The 25345-nt window shown below is 34.2% G+C and overlaps 1 protein-coding gene across 1 annotated transcript; it reads left to right on the forward strand.

The window, feature by feature from the left end:
- The first annotated feature begins 2447 nt into the window (after window positions 1-2447).
- On the forward strand, window positions 2448-13795 carry LOC120070952 (putative GPI-anchor transamidase). Its single transcript, XM_039022887.1, has 10 exons — window positions 2448-2852; window positions 3225-3266; window positions 3392-3536; window positions 4237-4466; window positions 4937-4994; window positions 9755-9832; window positions 9942-10030; window positions 11823-11904; window positions 13010-13192; window positions 13310-13795. Exons 1-10 carry the CDS (start codon window positions 2701-2703, stop codon window positions 13448-13450), a joined length of 1200 nt encoding a protein of 399 aa, XP_038878815.1. The 5' UTR covers window positions 2448-2700; the 3' UTR covers window positions 13451-13795.
- Window positions 13796-25345: the final 11550 nt, after the last annotated feature.

A 25345-nucleotide genomic window follows, 5' to 3' on the forward strand; every position in this document is an offset into this window, starting at 1 on the left:
CTTGAGCTCGGTATTATCGTTTGTGATGCCTCTGATTTTATAATTTTACTTGTTAAATCTTTTAGAAGGCATTTTGATAGGGGAGATATGGAAAGCATGTGTTAATATTCTTAGGGGGAGTTGTGTTAAATTTATGTTCACGTTTTTAAGGGAAACATTTATGTAGTTCTAAATTTTTCTTAATTTTTCTTTTTGATGATTCCAAAGGGGGAGAAGTTTAAGAAAAATATGCTATAAATTTGTTATGATTTTGATTGTATTAATTAGGGGGAGGATTTATTTTTTTTTGAGTGAATTTCAATAATGATCTTTATGGTGATATGTTGAATTTTATCATGTGCTACATTATGGTTTACATGTATTTCAAGCTATTTTTTGAATGAATTGTCATCATAAAAAAGGGGAGATTGTTGACTTTTTGGCCCTTAATCTCAAATTAATTAATTTTAATTAATTAATTAATCAATGTTTTGACGATAACAAACTCAATTTTTAATACTGAAAATTTAGTGTTTTAATATGTTCATAGCGTAGAGCTTGGAACAACGATTCCAACAAGTCTTGAATCACTCAAATCGGAGCTAAAATGAAGAAGTTATGACCGAACCGAGTTTTTATCGAAAAATACTGGTGGTGATGACGTGGCGACTGAGTAAGCATCAATGACCAATCCGGCGACGACATGTGGAGCTTTGGATGAGGGTGTGGTGCCATATTGTTTAAGCCCCGGAATCAGCTCTTAAAGGAGCAATTTCTCTATTTACCCTAACAATAGAAAATGAGTGAATTTCTTCTTGTGAAGCTACGTTCCCAGCTCTCTAATTAGACGAATCCTCAAAATGGTGGACATATTGAGTTGATGAAACTGACCACTCTCACCCCATACAAATCAGAGGACTGTTTTCATATACAAATCAGAGGATTGCCTTCATAGGCATGAGTTCACAGATCACCGAGGATTCAGGTCAAGTCACCTATGATCATCTTGGTGAAATTTAAGTCTCTTCTAGCAACGGTGTTATAAAGAGACTATTCATTTCGTGGTCCGATTTTATATAAACTCTTTATATAGAATAACCCATTCACATGTCTCCACATGAATGATCAGGACCATATCACTTATAACACTTTACAATAATTATAACAATTACAAAGCGGGTCGTATTCATAGTGTCACCAGGATAAGGTATCAAATCTTATCCATCTACTACATACTATTTAGGTTATCATTTAAACATGATCCACCTATATGTTTCCACATACATGTTAAGTTACAAAAAATAACTTTGGATCTTAGTTTATTGATTTTTGTGGGTTAATGCAACTAAATATTGAATAAAATACTTCTTATTTTATTAGGTAAATAAAATGTTTGTACAATACAATTACAAACTACAAAACCACAAGATTTAGGGTATCAACCCCAATATGAACATCATCAATTTTAAATTATACTAAGCTTACCCTCTGTTCGTTTTCTAGGTAAGACAAATGATCGTCTTCTTTGAATATACATTTTTTTGCTTTCTCTAGATCCAACAAAAAAAGTTGAAAGAAGCTGAAAACAATCAACTGTGAAAGTATTCAACTAAAAGTGAGAATGCATTATACAGATAGTGAGAGTGTTCATCTGAAAATGGAATTGAAAGTGATCTTTTATTACTTGTCCACATGCTTGATATCAATAACATTGAACGTTGATGGTGAATAAATGTTGACAAAGAATGAAATGGAATATTGGTGTTGCATTGAATGAAGTATTGTGATTGTGGAAGAGGAAGGAAAAAGCGACAGAGAAAATATAGAGAAGGTTTATTTAATATTAGAGGTCAAAGAGGTCTTTCACACCTAAAAGATAAAAAAAAAAACATGTTTTTTTTTTTAAAAAAGAAGTCAATTACATGAAAGTTGGGACAATGACACAACTAACCCATTTTGGAGGCTCAAAATGAGAAAATGCCTCACTTATTAAAAACAATGGTAAATTGACCTTCGGTTGATGTCATGACCACGAGAAGTCACAAATTTTCGCTTTCGTTTCTTTTTCTTCTTCTCCGATGCGACTGAGTTCTTGGTCTTTTTTTTTTCATTCTTGATCTCCTTTGTCTTCTTCTGCTCATTTCTTCTTCTTCTCCTTCGGTGCATCTTCTTCTCCTCCGACATGACTACAGCTTCTCAGACTGTGCGAGTCCATACGAGCAGTTCTGATGCGACCATTTTTAATTTGTGTTGCAAAATGAGACCATGGAGAGAGGATGTGAGTGGAACAACGAAATAGGGGAGAGCGATCTGTGAGTGAGGAGAGCAAAGCGAGAGCGAGAGAGACTATTTCGTGTGTATGAACTTTTGATTTAGTAATTTCACCTAAATTTGATGTCAACAATATGTAAAAAAAAAATATCTGATTTTTAAAAACCGGGACAAATCTCATTTTTCTCTCCCAATTTAAGTCATCCGTACAAACCCCCCAAAGTTTTTGGGATTTGAGTCATTTTGGGCCATTTTCCATTCTCCCGGCGACGAAGAATTCATATTCAGAAGACGAGCAGAAGAACGCAGGGTGATGGTGGATGCAGCAACAGAACACAGTGTCTGCACGTTTTGTGAGAGACGGAGAGAAATTAGTGAAATAGGGCTCAGTTTTCTACAAGGGGAATAAAGTCTTGACCCAATCGAAGTTTTTTGTGGCAGCTCTACGAGATGTACCAGTTTTACACTTCTAAAATGGTTTTACCTCTGATTCTGATTATGGGCCTCGCTTATTTTGGCAACTGTATGGCATATGCTTCTCCTTCCGAGACAACTATGCATACCAATAACTGGGCAGTTCTAGTCTGTACCTCTCGCTACTGGTTTGTCCAATTCGATTCCAACTTTTTTTGTATTTGCGTTTCTCGTGAATTCATAATAGTTCGACTTGTTCGTAGAGATTGTCTAATTTATATTGTCAAAGAATTTTATGTTCCATTTCTTGGATGGCTGCTTGAGATGGGTGTTCATTTGAGTTAGCTTCAACAGTTCTATAATCAGTCCTGCCAAGTGGGTCAATCAGTAAATTAGTGGTCTTAAAGACATTTTAGATTTGTTTCAGATGCAAAGTTATAACTGTTAGGAGAATTGATGATCATATAGATAAATTGTGCCCAGTTCTTGTCTAAGGTGTATATTATTAGTGGATTATTTCAGTAAGTTGTTGACCTCGATAAAGGATTGTGGTCTTTCAGGTTCAATTATCGGCACATGGCTAATACATTATCCTTGTATAGGTAAGACAGTAGCTTTGGTGATCTGTTTTCCCTGTAAGATATAATCAGGCCTTCGTTATCTGTTTTCCCTGTAAGATCTAATCAGGCCTTCGTTAAATTAATATCTTCTTTGCTTTTGGTTTTAGGACTGTAAAAAGGCTAGGAATACCTGATGAGAGGATTATACTTATGTTGGCGGATGACATAGCCTGTAATCCTCGAAACAAATACCCTGCAGAAGTGTTCAACAATGAAAATCACAAAATCAACTTGTATGGAGATAATGTTGAGGTTTGTTTCTATACAGACTGTTTTTCTATCTGAAAGCACATAACAGCTAGCTGTGTTCATTTTGGTAATGGTTCTTATTTGCACCTGACTAACAACTTCATTTTCTTCATATTAGAAGTTGTTTGAATTTGCACTAATTTTCTCAAATATAGCTATAAAATATAAGCTGATGCCATTGCCATGGGATTTGGGATTTTTAGTTAAAAATAATACCATGACCTTCTGGATACCTGATAGAAGATCAATGGAACTACACTGTTTTCTGTCACCAGTTGTATTTTCTATGGCCTTCCTCCATTTGGGTTCTAGGACGATATTGCACTGTACTGGTTATATGATTACATTGATTTTGTGTAGGGCTCTCTCTCTCTCTAAATTTAGTTATCATTTTTTCCAAGTATAAAATCAATCTTCTATGGAGAGCAGGGTTGTACTTATGTTTATACAAAAATTAATTTTCGATAGATAAGGTAAAATGAACAAAATGATACCTAACATCGCATATCAATCTTCTATAACTCTGTTGTTTTCTTTTGCTAATAAATATTTTATTCTTCGAGAATTTCTCACATTTTTTCCTGCACCATATATCATAGAGAACACTGCCCCCCTTGTAATATGGTTATTCTTGTTAATCGTAGTTCAAGACATTCAGTGAGTCATGAATCTTGAAACAATTTACTTTCATGTCTACACTTAGGTTGATTACCGAGGTTATGAGGTGACAGTTGAAAATTTCTTAAGGGTCTTGACTGGACGTCACGAGGTTGCTGTTCCAAGATCAAAACGCTTGTTAAGTGACGAAGGAAGCCACATTCTTCTATACATGACAGGACATGGGGGAGATGAATTTTTGAAGTTCCAGGATTCTGAAGAACTCCAGAGTCATGATTTAGCTGATGCTGTGAAACAAATGAAAGAAAAACATAGGTAGGAATGTTTTTTTCGTATGGGCTTACAGCACCAAAGTTGATCGGATTAATTTAGACTAAAGTAAAACATTAGTAACGGTTGCAATTAATTGAAGTTTTAGTAATCCAGATGGCTCGCCTAGTGAGGACTAACAAACTATAAGCTTACATGTCTTTGAAGTCAGATTTTAGTTTTCATGGTCACTTAGGATGTCAAATTTCCTTTAAGTTTCCCAAATATCAAATTTAATAGATTTAGATGGCTCTCTTGTGATCAGTGTGAGTACATTATAATTGGTTAAAAACTAACAATTCTGAACAAAATGAATCAGAGTTCAATCTCCGTTGGAGCTGTATAACCATCGAAAGCCATCAGTTCTGCAGATTTATTGGAAACTAATTTTCTTTCCGCTTTACTATGAATTTTTATTTTCTTACTTAATATACACCTTGCTGTCACTAACTTCGGTGGCAATATTATACTGATAGATTTAAGGAGCTGCTAATAATGGTTGATACTTGCCAAGCTGCTACTCTCTTCAATCAGGTTTGCAGTAACTCCCTAGTCTCTCAATTTGTTAGTGGGTTTGGCAGACAAGTTAGATTGTGATTTATTATTATTATTATTATTATTGATAAGAAACAGAGATATGTATTAAAAAAGGAGCAAAGGAGAACTACCTAAGAATCAGACTTATCTTCAAAAGTTCTGTTATTCCTCTGGTTCCAAATGCTCCACAAGAGGGACCGAGAAGCACACCTCCAAAGGACATTCCCTTTAGGACTGAAAGATTTACAATCAAGCCCATCAATCAACCAGTCATCGATCTTGCTTGGGAGACAACATTCCAAGCCAACAGTTTTAAACAAACAATTCCATCCCTTCTTTGCAAAGTCACAATGCAGAAACACATGGTCAAGGGACTCCTCATTTTTAAGGCAAAGGCAACAGACTGAAGGACTAAGGCAGAGGTGTTGGAGTTTCCTTTGAAGCTTGTCATGAGTGTTAAGGCTTCTATGCACAAGGGACCACATGAAGAACTTCACCTGTTTAGGAATTTTAATTTTCCAGATGATGCGCACCAGAGGGGAGGTGAGTGGGGAAGATCTCTTAGCAATAGTCATAAAGGTAGAATTAGTTGTAAACTTCCCCGAGGCTTCAAGCTTCAACCTAAGACTGTCATGGCCACTTTGAGGAGCCCAAGACTGCAAGATCTCCAAAATGGTAATCACATCCCCCATCTCTCTGTCCAACAAATTTCTTCTGAGGCCCAAATTCCATGAAAGGCTAGTAGCACACCAACAATCAACAACCAAAGCGTCCTTTTTCAGAGACAAAGTAAAGATATCAGAGAATTTTTGGGCAAGGGGTTGAACATCACACCAAAAATCCGTCTAGAATCTAATAGCTTTGCCATCTCCCACAATGAAGGTTGTAAATTTAAAGAACTGCTCTTTATGTTTCAGAATTCCTGCCCAAAGCCTAGAACAACTTCCCCTTTTCGGCATATTAGTGCACCAACCAGCAGCATCCATACCATAAATAGCCACAATTAACGCCTCCAAAGCGCATTTTCTTCATGGTAAAATCTCCAAAGCCACTTCATGAGAAGAGCTATGTTTTTTGACAAAGGGACCCAACTCCAAGACCTCTGTAGATCAAAGGGAGGGAAGTGGAATTGCAATTAACAAGGTGGGAAACAGGCTTGCAAATCCCACGATTCCAGACAAAGTCTCTTACGATCTTTTCCAGCCTATTTATAATACTTTTCGGGGCTTGCAATAGGGAGAAGAAATAACAAGGAAGACTATTTAGCTAGCATCGATTGAGCTAGGGTCAGTCTACCACCTTTTGAGAGGGAAATTCCTCTCCATTTGTCCACCTTTGATTTAAACCGCTCCTCAAGGGATCTCCAAGCTTCCTTGGCATTGTGAGCTCCTCCAATAGGATAACCCAAGTAATTGAAAGGGAGAGTATCCCCTTTGCACCCGAACATAGTAGCAAGAAGATCCAACCCTTCCCGTCCCAGATTGATTCTGTTGATGGAAGTTTTAGAGACATTAAGAGACAACCCCAAACCAAGGAGAAACAGGTTTACAACAGTCCACCAAGCCTCAAGGTTTCCTTTCTCCCAAGAGGAAAAGAGAAGAGTGTCGTTTGCATACTAGAGGTGAGTTAACTCAGAAGTCATATTTTCAAAGGAAAATCCTCTAATGACCCTCCTTTCATTGCAGTAATGAACAAGCCTACTAAAGGCATCGCCAACAATTGTGAAGAGGAAAGAAGTGAGAGGATCTCCCTGATGAAGGCCTCTTTTGGCAAAAACCTTTCCCTGAGGTCTACCATTAACAATAATAGAGAAATTAGTCAAGGAAAGACAGCCCCAAATCCACCTCCATCTTCTACCAAACCCTTTAAGTTTCAAGATCATATCAAGATAAGACCAGCCAACCTTCTCATAGGCCTTCTTGAGTTCAAGTTTCAAGTGGGCACCTTTGCTAACAATTGCGTGCCATTCATCCACGGATTCAGAAGTAGTTAAAATTGCATCAAGAATTTACCTTCACTCCACGAAGGCCATCTGGGAGTTGTTTACGATGGAGGGGAGAACCTTCTTAACTCTCATGGCAAGTACCTTGGAGATGATTTAGTAGAGGGAAGTAACAAGGCTAATAGGTCTGAAATCACTCACCCGAACAACCGTTTTCTTCTTCGGGATGACATATATACACATCTCGTTACACCGCAAATGATATCTTTTTTCTTGGAACACCCCTACTAAGTCTAGTTTTAGAATGTTCCAAGATTTTCTATAAAACTTCCCTGTCATACCATCTAGTCCGGGTGATTTAAGATTTCCCAACTCTGAAATAGCAACATAAATTTCCTTTTGATTAAAGCGGGCTTCGAGGGAACAATAATCCCGCGGGCTTAGAGTCCTCCAATCCATGCCTTCAAAGGTGAAAGAGTGGGGGATCTTGGTGCCATAAAGGTTAGAGTAGAAGGAAAGGATTTCAGCCACAATCTCGTCTTCATTAAGGAGGACCTGCCCCTCCTCGCTTTCTAAAACTGAAATCAAGTTTTTACTTTACGAGCAAAGACCCATATGTGGAAGAAGCTAGAATTTTCCTCTCCTTCCCTTAGCCAATGTAATTTACTTTTCTGCACCCAAATTCTCTGCTCTTTAATGATCGTCTCAAGCAGGGCACCTTTACAATCTTCTCTTTCCTTGGCTGCTGTCAGTGAGGAGACCTGCTTCCTCTTGCGAATCAAAGGAGCTGATCTTTTCCAGAACAGCCTTCTTTTTAGAACTCAAGGATACATATGTACAATCTATAGAACAGATCTTGTTCAAGTAAGGTCGTCAGAAGAGCCTTCTTTTGGGAGAAAATATTACCATGTGTATCCTTGTTCCAAACTTTCAGAATATTCTTCAAACTTTTCAACTTCTCCATGAAGGAAAAAATTGACCAGCCCTCAACGTTCAGACTGCCCCACCAACTTTCTGAATTGGGAAGAAAAGAATGGTGATCAAGCCAAACGTTCTCAAATTTGAAAGGGGTTGGACCCCATGATTGAGCTCCAAGAGTAAGACGGGGAAATGGTCTGAAGTAGTACGCGGAAGCGTACCAACTTTGGCCTTTCTAAATTAGTCAGCCCAAGGTTTGGAGAGAAGGAAGCAATCTTAGACGCTGCTGGTCTGGAACCGGATCTAGACCAAGAGAAAGGCCCATTCCGAATAGGAACATCAACTAAATCCATGTCCTCAATCAAAATGTTGAACATATTCATACTTCTAGTAGCACGGCCACCGGATCTCTTTTCGTCAATCCACCTAACCACATTGAAGTCCCCCCCAACACACCAAAATCTCTAGCCAAAACTTCTCTCTGAATTTGTAGGAAGAAGGACCGTACCGTACACCCCTATAATCCACCCAGTAAAATCGACGTTAGTTCTACACAAAATAAAGAGGGAGAACTGACCTTGAATAGAGTCAACCACCATTATGGATTCTTCCTTCCACATAATTAAGATTCCTCCTGAGGAACCTATAGCATCAAAAGCCTCCCAACCTATTATGGATTCTTCCTTCCACATAATTAAGATTCCTCCCGAGGAACCTATAGCATCAAAAGCCTCCCAACCTATATTACGACTGCTCCAAACAGACTTAATCAACTTTCTGTCAACATCACTAAGTTTGGGCTCTTGGAGAATAACCACATCCGGATTGTACTTCGTCAGAAGGTCCTTCACTAGGGTTCTTTTGGGGCGAGCGTTAAGACCCCTCACATTCCAGGAGAGAATTAACATGGAGAACTATCAATGCCCTGGGAAGTACTAGCTTTAGCAGCTAGAGCTTCCTTTTTCCCAACTACTGATCAAAGCTTTAACTTCTCTGGTCAACTTCTTATTTGAGGCCCCACCCTTTTTTTGTCCTTCCTTTCCTCGAGATAGCCCAAATCTATACACTAAGATTAAGATGGGGAAATGGATTGTGATTTACTGAACCTAAGAATAGAGAGTTGAACAAACATTTGGTTCGTACATTTGTTTATCCTGGATTGTGACTGTCTTCCAATTTTGTGGTCTATATAGAACCAAAGTACATATTAGTCTAGACTTATGCATCTATAAACTTATACTAATTTTTTTCCAATTAACTAACCAAATATTGGTTATAGAAACTAGGCTTTTGTAACTCTGGTCTTTGCATAGTATAAGTATAAGCTAAACAAACTAGCTTCTCAACTTTAGGCCACACAAACTCATGAACCAAACTCTTTTAAATATTGTAAGGATGAGCGCTGAGGACTCTTAAATCCAATTCAACCTAGAGATTGGGATTCATAATTGCCTGCACCTACCTTATTTATGCAAGATTGTGGTTTGATAGTCATTCATGATCCATCCCCAGGAGTTTATCAGAAAATTTGAGAGGTAAGGGGATTAAAAGAATCCAGGAGTTTCATTCTTGACATTTTTTTTTTTAATTTGCATATATTGGTAATTTTACTTCCAATTTTAGCTTTCTTCTGCAAACCATTATCTCCATTCTGCATCTTCCTTATTGTGGAATTATGGCTTCTGTGAATGAATAAATTGGAGCACCTGAGGAAGTTAAAAGCTCACGAGGAAAATAAACGTGGTAGCATGGTTTGTAAGTTGGATTGAAGAGATGACTGAGTTTCTAAGTAACAAATGAAAACATGGGGGATGGGGTGGCTAATCAACTTTGTGGACCGTGGGCATAGAGGTATAACAATTTTCAGTACTGAAGTAGAGGTTCTTACTTTATGCAGCTTCATTCCCCAGGTGTTTTAGCCATTGGAAGTAGTAAGAAAGGAGAGAACTCATATTCACATCACTTGGACCCGGATGTAAGTGTGCCCTCATATCACTGTATATATTGCATACTCCTAGGTTTCGTTTTTCCCGTATATTGTTGTTTCCATAGATTGTATTTATTTTTATCTTCTTGATTAACAGGTTGGTGTTTCTGTAGTTGATCGTTTCACGTATTACACACTGGCCTTCTTTGAGAGATTAAATATGTATGATAATACTTCATTAATCAGGTAAGTTGGATCTTATCACCTCTCTTATTTGATCTAATCACTATCTTCTCTTGGTCCTAACTGTGCCAAAAATTAGAAAAGTCTATTTGTTTCCTTGTATTTGCATTAGAATCAACAACTTCAACATTTAGAAGTTGCAGTAGAGGTTTAATTTCTCTTTTCATGCCTTACTTTGTGATTTTTGTTAGAGAACTAAATCATGAGGTATTTGTTCTCCTCCTCTGCAATTGAGGGGAGGCTTAGGTATTTGTGTGTAAGCAATCTGATTGAAATCAAAGTTGATACAGATCCACCAGTGATAGTGAGTTTCCATCGCTTCAATTGTTTGATGCTATGAGGAACTTCATGTGGAGAGGAAATGGGGAAGAAAAGTTATAAAAAATCTGACATAAAAATTAGAAATGGATAAAGGATTAGATTTTGAGAAGTCATTTGGGTGTTGGCTTACCATTGGCCGTCAATTTCCAAGAGTTTGTCGGGTAGTGGGGCCAAAATTCAGGTTTTGGTGGTGAAATATTGAATTCAATTACAAATGGTTAGAACATTACTGTAAGGAGTTTGAAGGAAAGAAGAAAAAAATAAGTTGAAGACGAATTTGAATCTACTGAAAAATCATGTGTTACTGGCAACAAATGGCAAGAGGGCAGCTTTTGGATTTTGGAGTCTAGAGGCAGGTTCACGGTAAAATCTTTACATCTTAAATTGATTGATGGTGGGAGTGTCTTGTAAAGAGGTTTGTGCTACACAATTTCAAAAGAAACTGGTCCAAAAAAAAAAAAAAAAATGTTAAATTCTTTTTGTGATCTGCTTGTCCGTGGAAGTTTTTGTATGATGGTGCAGAGAACCCAACATAGATGTCTGGCTTCGACTATCTACCTTTCTCGATGGCTTTTGAGTTTATTGGAGTATAAATATCTGGTTTCTTTTTTATTTTTTAGTTTTTTAGCAGAAAGTTGTGACATTCATTGCCTTCGGATTTTTGGGTTGTGGAGAGACGTTCTATTACGTGATAAAATATTCAATTTGACCCTTTACTTTCGAAGATAATGGAAGAACTAAGATCTAAGCTTGGGTTGGAAGCAACAATATATTATTTAGAGGGGTTGAGGTGTAAGGAAGAGGTGCATGTAGGTTTCACTACTTCGAGTATTGATATTTAAGACCTTTGTAATTAATAGATTTATTTATTTATTTATTTATTTTTACTACAATGGTAGGTAGGAATTAGAACCACAGATCTCTTGGTCGTTAACATGCCTATGTACCAGTTGAATTGTGCTAGCTTGGACATCCTATAGGTCGGTCCTTTTTGGCTTGATTGAACACTTTTTTGTCTAGTTTGACTCATTTTATCTGATGTTTATTTTTTGTTTGTCCCTTGTACACTTTGATTTTTACTCAACAAAAGCTTGGATTTGAATATTTTTTTATAAAAAAGGAGAAAAAATCCAAGCTTGGATTAATCGACATAATATAAACCAGCTTGAGGGGAGTTTTGAAGATATTGGGCTGCCTTCTCTTCAGCCCGATGCCTCTCCCATCCTTACTTTTTCATTGAAGTATTTACTTTCATATCCCATTATTCCGTACTTTACTCCTGCTGTCAGTTTCCTTTGAATAAGAAACGTACTAAATCATGGTCTGTAATCTAGAAATATACAATTTTAACAATGTATTTGATTTATGTGCGTTTAAAGCTATCTCTGTTCTTGTTAAAAAAAAAAAAAAGTTCTCTGTTCAAACCAATTTACCTGTGTGGAGGTTTTTGATCCCTTTTGGTGGAAATTTGCAGTCTTTTCAGTTCATATAATCCAACTTTGTTGATGTCAACTGCATATTATAGAACCAATCTATACCAACGTAGATTGGAGGAGGTAAGAATTTTCCATCCAAAGTATTTGATTCTCAATCTCGTTCTGCTGCTTTATGGTCCCGAATTATATAATACCACTTTATGTTGCCACGTGTAAGTCATATGGTTGATTTTAACTGGCTTTGAGAAATCTCTTCCCTTTTTTCTTTAGTTGTGGGGAGGTTGTGGTGGAATTTTAGATAGGTTTAAATCCCAATTCGATACCTATATTTCTAGGTTTATTCCATTTTAGTTCTTAGACATATAAATCTTTGAAACTTAACAACTGTTTTGGTCCTCATCAACTTTTGAAGTGCCTGTTATCTTCTAAGTTTAAGAAACCTGCTAAACTTTGGTCCTTGATAATGTCTTCTATCTAATATGTGATGCGTCTCAGGCGACCTATGTGGCTTTATAAAGCATAACATGCCCATGTCAACATGTTAACACATGAAGTGATGCTTTTATCAATGTATATGTATGTATGTATGTATAACTGTGTATGTGTGTGTATATATGACATGATGATAACATAAATTAAAAAATTAACAACAAAGCAACCACTAAAATGTAATTTTTTTGTAATCTATTTTAATCTTTTATAATGTCATGAACCATGCTAAGGTTGGAGACAATCAGAACCGTTCATTGAAGAGACATATATACACGCATACGAGGGCTAACTTAAATAGGAGAAGGTAGAAAGACTATAAAAGGTGATGAATATATTTACAATAGTGTTCTAATACTAATATTAGCACTATAACTGTAGACATTTTTGAAAGACGGGACTAAAAGAGAATAATCACTTAAGCATTTTAGAGCCAAGACATTACAAGTCAATGCAGCGGTTGGTGGGCTATAAACACTTCTAGTTTAGTTGACAGGGAAAAATCAGGATTTTATATGCAAGAAGCAATACACATCTAATATTTGTCTAATTTTTAACATTCCTCTGATGCAATGTGATTTCTTTTTGGAACCAACTTTAAAATATCTGAATGTCCCGATTCTCAGAAGTTACTGAAATCATAGCAGCAGTCATGATTCACTTTCTATTTTTACAAATTTGTTGTCCATTCCGGCGGTATAGGTACTTATTTGTGGTCCCTTTCTCCTCCCTCTAGGTTCCTGTAACAAACTTCTTTGGCTCAGTAATGGAAACAGTTCATACCGATTTGGCTTACAAGATTGTCCCAAGAAAGGACTCCAACAAGGGAGAGCCTGAATTACATCAAGTATCACAGCACAATGAAAGAATATTGATTACTGCAGATAATCCAGATCATTTTAGTAAACCAAACACAAGGGTAACTGTATTTCTATCTGATAACTGCCACACATAAAAAAAGAATAGAGTAAATAAATTAATTAATAAGAATCATCGATAAACATTGCTAAGTGAGGGTAAACAACACGGAATGCAGGATGAAGATGGTGCTTTAAGAAGTGTGTGGAGAAGTTTGCATAATAAGATGGAACAAATTGAAGATGCTGATACTTTAGTGAACTATGGGTTGGGCATTATGCTTCCATTCTTAGGGATCTCCATGTGGCTATCAAGGTGAAGAACCTGCCTCCTATTTCTTGTTTGTCACTCCCACTCCGAATTTCGTATGTTTGTACGTTCATCCCGAGTAGATGTTGCATCTTGAATATGTTCCAAAACTTTTTGTGTTCTGAGCTTTTATTTATGGGAAGAGATCCATGCTTGCCTAAAAAAATGCTCTCTAGCAGCAGCTAACTAAATCTAGGATTGGGGGAAAGATCTTCAAAAGAGGAGGGTTGTTACAAAGGATCCAGTCAAAAAACTCTATCTACAAGTTATGAGATATTATCATTTTTATGAGCTGATGATTTGAAAACAAATTTGAAACAAGAGCAATAGAACTGTACTCAATTTTTCCCCTTAATTGTTTTATTATTTCTTTTGTATTTCCATTTGTTCTTCATGTTAGGCTTTTAGGCTTTTTTCAATTGAACATTTCTATGTCCATAACCGTCTTAGCTTCTCTAGGCCAGAACTAAGCATTATTTTGGTTCCATTTGGTTCAGTTTGTGAAAATAGAAGTCGAAATTTATCTGGCCGAAATTGGCAAAATCCATCGAAATTGCTTGACAGTGGTTTTGGATTTTATACTTCTAAAAATTGAAATAAATATTAAAGTCAGGGTAATTGCAGAGATGAATTTTAAATGAGATTCAATATTTTAATTTACGACTATAGTTTTTTCTTTTTTCTTTTTTTTAGTGGCAAAAGGGTCTAGAGATTTTCATACAAATCTGTTTCCAATTACTAATTTAATTTAGTATCATGCTTGTTTAAATACTATTTTGATTCTTATATTTTTTATTTTGATTTATTTTGATTCTTGTATTTTTAAGATATTCATTTTGGTTTTTATACTTTCAATTTTGATTCATTTTGGTCCTTCAATTTTCAAAAATGACAATTTTGATCTCTTAAAAATGAAATGAAAAGATCAAAATAGTCTATTGTTAAAAGTATAAGGATCAAAATGAATCAAAGTTGAAAGTATATAAACCAAAATGAACAAAACTAAAGATAAATGGATCAAAGTAGTATTCAAACAAAAGAACATTAAAAAAAACTTGGTTGTTTTCTATGATTTTCACAGTGAGTAATACTTAAATCACATAGAAAAAAACTGCACCCTGAATCCAAGTATTTGACCAAAAGTTTGAACGAATAATTTATGATAAATTTAATTATATCAACACTTAAGTGTTGGGAACCATAAGAATTTTTCACAGGAGACCACATGAAAATGAGCTTAAACGTTTAAAAAGCAAGGAATTTTAGCTTTTTACTACTGCACCATGTGAAGTTACCATTTTGGCCTTCTCCAATAGCTTCCTCCTGCTTCTTTTTCGATTTGCAACTTTTTTTAATCTAATCAGCAGTTTGGAAGTTGGTTTTTTTTTTTTTTTTTTCGAAAATCTTCGGTGGACTTCTTCCTTCTTCTTCCTTTTTCTTCAACCTGCATCTTTTTATTATTTTTATTTTTTATTTTTAATCTAATCAATTATTTGATTCTTCTTCTTCAATCTGCAACTTCTTCTTCTTCGATTTGATTCTTCTTCTTCTTCTTCAATCGATTCATCTTCAAGTTCAATTTGCAATTTTCTTTTAGAAATAAGGAAAGTGAGCGGGAATTGAAGAACAAGAAGTTTCTGACCATGTAAAAATAATTTAAGGAGGATAGAAGGAGCAAGAACAAGAAGCGAGAGCAATAATATTTCTAACCATAGAAAAACGAAAGGATAGAAGGAGCGAGAAGTGAGAGTGAAAGTAAGAATCTACATTCTTGGGTCAAAATAGTAATTTTACATAACGTGTTGACACAAATAAAAGACTAAAATTCATTGATTTTTAAATTTTGGACTATTTTTATTTGGATGAAAAGGGATCATTTGTACAAAATTCCCAAGCACTCAAGTATCTTTGTAATGTTTATTTCTAACTTTATTCTTTTTCTAAATGACAATTTTCTCACTTTTTCTTCCTCCAATGGTTTTTATCTTTTATAACTCTCTCTAGTTTTTTTTTTTCTTTCCCTAGCATTTCGGAAAATTATCAGAAATAACATATTTAAGTTTTTATTTTACAAAACTAGCATCCTTTTTAAAAATTCGTTCAATTAGTTTTTCTTGGTCCATTTTGAGTGAAATCGACTATCGAAATTTACTTAAAAAAATTAGTTATTTCCAACTTACCAATTTTTTTTTGGCCCTTTTGAGCTTTTTTTGGTACATTTCAGAGAAATTACATCAAGATTCTAGTATTTTTTTTCAATATTATGTGATCTTCCTAAATCTTATATATTTTTAAATTTTTTTCTAAATTTGATTATCTTTACCAAATATTATATCAAAATCTTGTGTAATTTAAAATTTTTTAGCCCAATTTCTAATTTCCAAATAAATTTACCAATTATCAAAATGATTTTTTTTTGGCAAAATTTAATATTTTCCAAATTTTAAAAATCAAAATATAATCATCCATCTAAAGAAAATCTAATTGGTAAATTCATTTGAAAATTTAGAAATTCATATAATCGTGGAAACATAAATGAATTGAATATAATATTCGGTAAATATAATCAAATTTAGAGAAAATTTAAAAATATATAGGAGTTGGTATAAGATTTGGATAGATTATTTAATATTTTGAAAAAAATACTAGAATTTCGTCGCCTAATCTCTCCAAGATGCACAAGAAAGGCTAAAAAAGATCAAAACAAACGATAAGTTAGAAAAAGTGAAATGTTTAACTAAATTTCGATGGTCGATCTCGCCCGAGATCCACCAAGAAAAACTAGTTTAACTACTTTTAAAAAAACGTGCTAGTTTTGAAAGATGAAACGTTGAGAGTGCTATTTCTGACAATTTTCCTTTTAACCAAATGTTTCTCTCTTTAACTTGATTTCTCTATCTTAGAATTTTTGATATCTTTATTAAGCTTTTCGATGTCTTTATTAAACTTCTCTCTCTAAATTTCTCTTATGTCTCTAACCTTTTTTCTTTTTGAAAAATTTCTCAACCTCTCTATCTTTTCCTTCTATTTTAACTTTTATTCTATCTATATAACTTTTGTCTACCACACTTTAATTTTTTCAATCTCAAATGTAATGTTTTTTTAAAGTAATTTTATAATTACTTTTGAAAATAAAACATTAATCATTCAAAAAGTGTTTTAGTTAAATTTACGTGTAGAACTAAATATTAATCTGATTTATAACACTCTTATAAAACTAATTATAATCAAATAATTTAGCTCAAAGCACTTACTCTACCAATCAATTCTAAACATGTCTTTAAATCATTGAAAATCACTCTTGATTGTTCAAAATCTCTTTCAAAAGTATTAATATGATGATATGAAAATCACTTTTAAAGACAAACCACTAGTTAATAAATCAATTTTGTTAAAATTACTATCTCTAAAACTCTCTAACATGAGTTGTGCATGAAACAGTAAAGTAAAATCACTATCTCTAAAACTCTCTAAAATCACTTTCTCTAAGAGTCTTTGGTTGAAATTCAAAATGCAAGATGAGTAGTAATCATTAAATATGAGTTGTGCATGAAACAGTAAAGTAAGCTAAACTTCAACACAATAACAAGATCAATCGAGAGAATGTGAGTGAGTGTGAGTGTGGAAACACAAACCCAACACGAATGAGGTGAAATATGTATGAGAAACGAGATTGGGATAAACACTACTTCATCCTTTAATCTTTGTAACAACCGCTTGTTCATTCTCATAACCATCTGGACTCCACCTCTCAGTGAGTTAGCAACATAAATCACGTCTCCATGATGCATACTTTGGTTATTTAGAGCATAATGGAAGCTTTATCTCTAAACACTTCCATCACGTGGGATGATGAACTTCACAACTACTTGCTCTCTCGAGGAATTAGTTGTTTTCTTATGAACCCAGTGGTTAAAAGGATTCATAAGTCGGATTAATGTTCAACTCCCATATGAACATTCAACCATTACTAGGGTTAATGGGATGAAGCTTAACTCATCCCAACCCACTTAGGGTTTTGTTACTCCCGATGAAAAACAGTAAAATGGTAGTGATAGGGAATGAAGTCGTGATGTAATATTGATAACAAAGAAAGATAATTCATTAAAGGATGAAGATAACAGAAAATTAAGAGAAACAAGATGGAAGATAGATAAAAGAACAGTAATGCTCGGCATCATGCAGTGGCATTGGGAAGTTTCCCTCTCGAGCCTCCTTCTTCGGTGATCTCCGAGCGGTCTCTTGACTTCAGAGTGTGGGGATGAACCTCTCAGGCAATAATTCTCTCTCAATATTCCGTGTGTTGTGTATATGTGCTTTTTGAGGTATCTTCTTTTGTTGCATGCAGATTAAGGTTTATATATAGAGCTTTGGCGCGGGGACTACATCTACCATACTGTTTTGTAGTGTACGTTCATCAGGGAATGTCAGCAATTGGGCGTGTCCGCTTCTACAGTTGCCGATGGTCCCATCCTCAGATGCATTAGGCCCTGCTCTTTGTCATTTCTATACGTTACCACATGACTTGTTGTTAAGGATTCCCACACATGCATCTTCATCTGTTGTGCTCTTCGTGCCGCATAACTGGTTTGTACTTCTTTGGCGCAACACACTTTTCCTTCTTTTTCTTTTTGATCCTGCACTCAAAGCTGCATTAGCGACAACATTTTCATTTATATCGCTATTTAGACTTGCATACGCATAGGAAGCTTCTTTGGCCTAATTTTCTTCTCCTTTACATGCTTTTTATCTAGAATGCTTCTAAATATTCTAATTTTAAGAAGCCATCTTCTATAAGAGTTACTTAAGACAATTTAAAGTATTTATACACTTTTAATTTTGCATTTGGGCCATTTTTAAATATAAAAAAATAAAACAAAATATTTACAAAATATAGCAAAATTTTAAAACTATCAATGATAGACGTTGATAGACACTGATAAACTTTTATTAGTGTCTATCAGTGATATTAATAAATATCGATAGAAGTCTATCAGTATCTATCAACGTCTATCATTGATAGTTCTAAAATTTTGTCACCATTTGAAATAATTTTTCTTTACATTTTGACTTATTAGTATGCAATTAAGTTTTAAGTTTCTATGTCTTATTTATTAGGAACTTTGTAAACGTATAGAAATTAGTTGTAACTATGTGATTTTGTAAAATAAAAATTAGTTGTAACTTTGTTATTCTTTGTAACAACTTACTTAGTTGGTTTAGATTTCATTTACCTTTTAGGCTCTATGTATATAAAGGGGTTTATGTGATTGTAATTATACATATGGAGTCATTTTCTCCAATTGAATAAAACTCCCATTATTCAACACTTGTTATGGTATTAGAGCAATTTCCACAAATTTTGTGTTAATTTTTTTGCGCGCCTTCCATTTCTCTTGGTTCTTGTCTTCGATCATCTTCACTCTTCCGTTGATCGATCTTCATCATGACCACACTACGGACTCGGCCGCCTACAGTCACTTCATATTCGACATTTATGGATCTTGAAGCACAATTAAATCTTTACCTACTGCATCATTCGACTGAACCTTGTTTCTCAACCACCTGTTGGATATAGCAATTATTCTGATCATTGGAACGATCAAGAAACCGTTGACAGAAAGTTTTGTTATCCGCTTGGCAATGTAGTAATGATGTGATCACTTCTTGGACTATCAATTCAATATCGAAAGAAATTGCTGCAAGCTTGGTATTACTAGAAATGTTAAAGAGATTTGGAATGAATTAAAGGAACATTATCATCAATCCAATGGACCTCATGTTTATCAATTGAGAAAGAATCTTGTCATTACAATGCAAGGTAATCTTTCTATTGAGGCTTATTATGCTAGATTACGACCATCTAACAAGAACTTATTGAATATCGTCCTCTTGATGATTGTACTTGTGGTAGATCTAAGAAATTACTCGAGTTCCTTAACGCTATGTTCATTAAGATTTTCCTTATGGAATTTAACGAATCCTTTGCTCAGATTTGTGCTCAAATCCTTTTGATTGATCCATTACTAGCTATTAACAAAGTGTTTTCTCGGATAACTAAGAAGAAAGACAACAATCTCTAGGTAACACTTCTTCAATCGAAGCGGTTACTTTAATGCTCAATACCGATACTACTCATGATTGATCTAAAAAGAAAGATACCCAACGTCCAATTTGTTCTAATTATGGTATGAAAGGCCATGTAATTGATAAATGTTACAAGTTACATGACTATCCACCTGCCATAAATTTACCAATTGTAATACTTATGTTCATTAGAAATCAACTACCAACACCTTCGTTGCAATCTTCTCCAAGTAATACTTACAAAGGATTTGATGCTAAAAAATCGAATCAATCAGCATTCTTTGCATGCCTCAATGGAGATCAATATTTACAACTCTTAAGCATGCTACAGACTCATCTTTCTTCTTTACAAGGTGATGGTAATGTTAAACTAGAGACTACTTATGTAGCAGGTGAAGGACTGATACAGAAGCGGGATCGATTCCAATTTTAATTTTCACTAAGAATTAAATTACAGAAATACATTATGTACATTATGCATTTTACAGAAATTTTACAGCATGCAAAGAGAAGGAAATAAAGGTTTGGATCATATTAACCCTTGAAGCAAAAAACTTTGCGAATTTCTTGACGATCTGGTCACGAACTCTTCAAATCTCTTGAACAAAAATAGCAACCCAAGATGGCCACTACCAAGAGGTAATTCTCTATATTTGTTTGTTGCTATCGTGATTCGAGCTGAAAAATAAGTTCTAAGTATAAGTGATGCGTTTGATGCTTTGATGCGCTATGCGTTGGTGCATTAAAGATTTGTTTTCCTAAACCAGACCAAGTATAAATCTAATTTAGGTTCCTGGTAAGTTCAGGGTCAAACTCAAGGATTCAGTTAAACAAACACAAACCTTACGTTGTAGCTATTGTAGGAGTTTTCTTAAATATATGAGAAAAATGTGTTATTTACACTAAAGTGCTGTGTCTGTACAAGAAGATACTAAAGAGTTGAGTAGTGATTAATTGGATCATGCGAAAATGGATTTTAACGTAAGTGATATGCATCGGTCTACAATGAGTGTACACAAACCAGAATGTAATGTAGATGAGATGAGATGATTTACTTATCTTTGTTTATACATTAAACTTTATTCAACACTTCTCAATGCGAATAACATACAAAACCTATCTCTATGATGCATGCGTCTAACACAGAATGTAATAGACACTGGTAAGTTTATCTCTAGATGTACTAGACGTCCTACTTGATGCAGCTTAGTTATTTTCTTGAACAATCTAAGTTAAAGATGCTTTTACCAATTGATCAAGTTGGATTAAGCGTTGAAATGAAGTTTTGCATAAAGTATAAATGCATTCAACATAAACAAGAAATAAACAATGACAAAATGTGATGGATCAAATATATGAATTTTATAAAGAAGCAAATTGTCTTTACAAAAGCAATATTCAATCAGTTGGACGAAGTGTCTTTCTCAAGCTTGGCTTCCTCCGCTCCCTGATTGGCGGTGGTCGTGGTTCTCAACCCTTCTGATCGTCTCGGCACCACAACATAGCTTAAACTACGACTACGCTAATTATAGTGAGTGAGAGTCTTGATAAATTTCTATGTACTGTCTAACTGTCTGTGAACTCGAGGGACTTCATTTATTTATAGGCATTGGTCATGTCCACTTGGTGAATAAGCAGCATTAAAGTCCATGCCCTGGTTAGCCGCCTGACTCTCGGAAACTTTTCAGACACCACCTGCTGCAGCAAGTGATGATGTGACACAATCAACCTGGATCAATGTATCTTCTCTACCCATGCGTTAGAGCTTTCCCTGCGACACTTTCTTGATTATGCGTTAGCTTCATTGAAATCCCACAATTCAATGCGTTAGTGCTGCAGTATTTAGTATAAAACTTCTTTTGCATGAGTTTGCTAATGTTTGAGTAATTCCATGTATTTCTTCTAAAAATGAGGAGAATTTATCATTAAAATCCTTAGTTGTTCCAACTTAAGAGCAAAAATAACTTGTATTCTACAAGTTATCAATATTCTCTGTAGGGGTTGAGAACTCGCAAGAGGTGTGGGCTTCGCTAATTTTTGGGAGAGTAAAAGATTTAGAAGAGAGGATGTGTATTCTTATTGGAAGATCTAGAAGATCCCCTTCTCTTCTAACCTCCCATACGTAAAAAACCAGAGAGAAAAAAGGGAAGGAAGTTATTTTAATAATTCGCTCCCTTTAATTTGAATTTAAATTAAAACTTAATTTTAATTTAAATAAAAAAATATAATAACTAATTTTTATATAACTATATGTTATATCAAAATATAATACATAATCTATAGTTTATATTATATCAAATACAATATAATCTATAGTTTGTATTTCTCTCAATAGTGTATCGCATTTAACATAAATCAAATTTATATTTAATGCAATTATATGAATCAAATTCATATAATTAATATTTGAATCATATCCAAATATTTAATTTCTCTCATAATAAACTTTATATTATAATGTATCAAATACATTATAATTAATTATACCACATATAGTTGATTTAAATTAATTATATCATATATAATTAATTCCTCAATTAATTTGAACAATTTAAATTAATCCAAAATTAATTCTCAATAATCTCAGTTGAGCTACAAATGGGATCTTATGAACGTGTAGATTAAAGCTCCAATGATACTTGAATAATTAATTAAACTTCTTTAGTTAAATTACTCAACATCCATTAACTGTCGGTCATTCTATAAAGACCGATAGCTGCACTCTTCGTACTACAGATATATTTCTATGTTCATTGGATATAACTAGTAAACAATGCAATGACCCTTCACAAATTGCTCGTAAGTACAATTGGGCCAAAATTACCGTTTTGCCCATGTAGTTACATTTAACTCCTTAAGTACCACTGATTTCTCTAATGAAAAATAAGTCATAGTTCAACTATGATCAAACCACTCTCGGGCCAAGAGAGAATGTGACACCATATTGTTCAAGCCCCAGGATCAGTCCTTAAGGGAGTAATTTATCTACTTGTCTCGACATTAGGTTATGAGTGAATTTCGTCTTGTGTAGCTCTGTTCCTAGCTCCCCAATTAGACGAATCCCCCAAATGGTAGGCATATTGAGTTGGCGATCTGGCCACTCTCATCCATGAAAATCAAAGAACCGCCTTCATCCAGGAGTTCACAACTCACTCAGGATTCAGGTCATGTCACTTATGGTGATCCTGGTGAAATATAAGTCTCTATTATTAACGACATTATATAATAAGACTATTCATTTCGTGGTACGATCTTATACAACTCCTTTTGCATAGAACACCTTCGCTCACATGTCTCTACATGAATGATCAGGACCAAATCATTTGTAGAACTTTACAACAATTGTACCATTTACAAAGCGGGTTGTATTCGTAGTGTCACCAGGATAAGGTACCCAGCCTTATCCGTCTACTACAAACCATTTAGGTTATCACTTAAATAAGATACACCTATATATCTCTACATATATGTTTAAGCTACAAAAGATAACCTTGGATTTTAGTTTATTGATTTTTTGGGTTAATGCTACTAAATATCGAATAAAATACCTCATATTTTATTAAATAAATAAATAAATTGTTTGTACTTTACAATTATAAACTATAGAATCCACGAGATTTAGGACATCAACCTCAACAATCTCCCACTTATCCTAAAGTTAGTGAAGCGTACATCATAAAAGTTATACTAATATAAAAGTACACAAAACAATAAACTAGAGCATAATACGCGCCCAGTATAAAATCTTTCACTTGCCCTAGACTAGATGTGACGTGTCCTTTAGACCCATACTTTACAGGTGACTCTTAACTACCTTAGCCATGATGGTCTTTGTAAATGGATTAGCAACGTTGTGCGCCAAAGCTATTTGTGTGACGATCACGTCCCCTTAATACACAATCTCTCGAATGAGATGATACTTTCGCTCTATGTGCTTCCTGCGTTTGTAGCTTTTAGGCTCTTGGAAATTAGCCACAACACCACTATTATTACAATAAAGGGTGATGGGCTTTGGCATGTCTGGAACCACTTCCAGATTAGTTAGGAATTTTTTGAGCCACACAGCTTCCTTAGCAGCTTCACAAGCTGCTACATACTCAACCTTTACAGTGGAGTCAGCAATGCACTCTTGCTTGGTGCTCCTCTAGACTACTGCTCCTCTGTTAAGTGTGAACACTGATTCTGATGTGGATTTCCTAGAATCCTTATCAGTCTAGAAATCAAAGTCTATGTATCCTGTAAGGATCAAATTCTTAGAACTATACATGAGCATGTAGTCCCTCGTTCTCCGAAGATACTTGAGGATGTTCTTAATGACGATCTAGTGATCGAATCCTGGATTAGACTGATATCTACTGACTATTTCCACTGCGTAACAGATGTCAGGTCTAGTACATAAAATCATATACATTAGGCTACCAATAGATTTCTTACTTAGTTGGTTTAGATTTCTTTTACCTTCCAGGCCCTATATATATAAAAGAGTTTCTATGATTGTAATTATACATATGGAGTCATTTTGTCCTATTGCATAAAACTCCAATTATTCAACTTTTTTATTATTTTCTACAATATGCATTTAATTGTATTTAAATCACTTTTGAGTTTTAGGACCTTTGTATGTCCTTTTGACCTTTAAAATGAGTTGTAATGTTCTTCAAAATAAAAGTTAATGATATTAAAAACTTTGTTTTTTTTTTATTTTTTTATTTTTTATTAAACTCTTTTGTTGTTTTTGTCAAATCTTGCTTTAGATTTGATGTTTAAACTAATTCATTGTATTAGTTTTGATTAAACTAATTCTGGAGTGAATTGTCTTAGAATTTAAGAGTGACCACCATAGATTTTAAGTTCGATATAAGACTTATTCATCATTCTAACTAAACTCTTGATTGGAATCATCCGTTAAATTAGTCTTATTTGTAAGTGTTGTAAGGATTGTAGAAAAACCTCTACCTTTGGATTAATCAAGTATTATGGGTGCTTATAATGATTTACTCAACTATATTTCTTATACTATTGTAATTTGAATATGCTACTTCAATTAATTAATTGTTACATCGACATTCTTTTGAATATAAAGTTTGATTTTCTATGATTATATAAATATTTATGATAGCAAAATACCATATTCTCATAGTACTCAAAGTTTTTCATGCGTAGAATGGTGACTTATGGAACTTAGAATTTGGCAAGTTGATGATAAGGTAGTTCTAAACTTAGATTTTACTCAAATCATAGAGTAGAGACAAATTCTAACTTTAAAACTATAGGTATTAGCTTCTTACTTTATCTAAACCATACATACAAACCTTTTCATTTAATAAAAAATTATCTATAAACAAATAGAAGCTTTATCAAAGTGAGCATGACTCAGTTGCAATATAAAATGTGTTAGAGACTAAGAGATTTGTATTTTGAAATTCTTGCACCTATTGTACTACATATATAAAGTTCCAGCTAAAAACATTTTCTTTTCTTATCTTTTTATTTTATTAATTTCAAAATTGGTTTCTACGATTTGAAGAACGTTTGAATTTAGTTTATATGGTTTGATAACACTCATAAAAAGTCTACATGTTAGAATATTATCAAACTATATAAACCACTCATAAGATTTTTATCAAAGACTAAAGTCACCCTATATACTAAAGTATAGCTTTTTGAGGCTAAATTCATAAACTCTCAATCCCCGACTCCAAAGTTAGAAATACTAGAAAAATCTAGAATTTAAACTAAATATATACACATTAGGAAATATAACCAAATTACTATTTTAGCCTCAATCTGAAATCTAAAGAAAATATCTCCCAATTCC

The sequence above is a fragment of the Benincasa hispida genome, chromosome 2 (genome assembly GCF_009727055.1).
Source record: "Benincasa hispida cultivar B227 chromosome 2, ASM972705v1, whole genome shotgun sequence".
NCBI lineage: Eukaryota > Viridiplantae > Streptophyta > Magnoliopsida > Cucurbitales > Cucurbitaceae > Benincasa > Benincasa hispida.

Excerpts from the sequence above, each read along its gene's own strand:
- LOC120070952 (XM_039022887.1), top strand. The coding sequence starts at position 2,701 with ATGTACCAGTTTTACACTTCTAAAATGGTTTTACCTCTGATTCTGATT. Across the intron at positions 2,853-3,224 it reads GTCTGTACCTCTCGCTACTG|GTTCAATTATCGGCACATGG; the intron begins GTTTGTCCAATT and ends GTGGTCTTTCAG. Across the intron at positions 4,995-9,754 it reads CTGCTACTCTCTTCAATCAG|CTTCATTCCCCAGGTGTTTT; the intron begins GTTTGCAGTAAC and ends TACTTTATGCAG.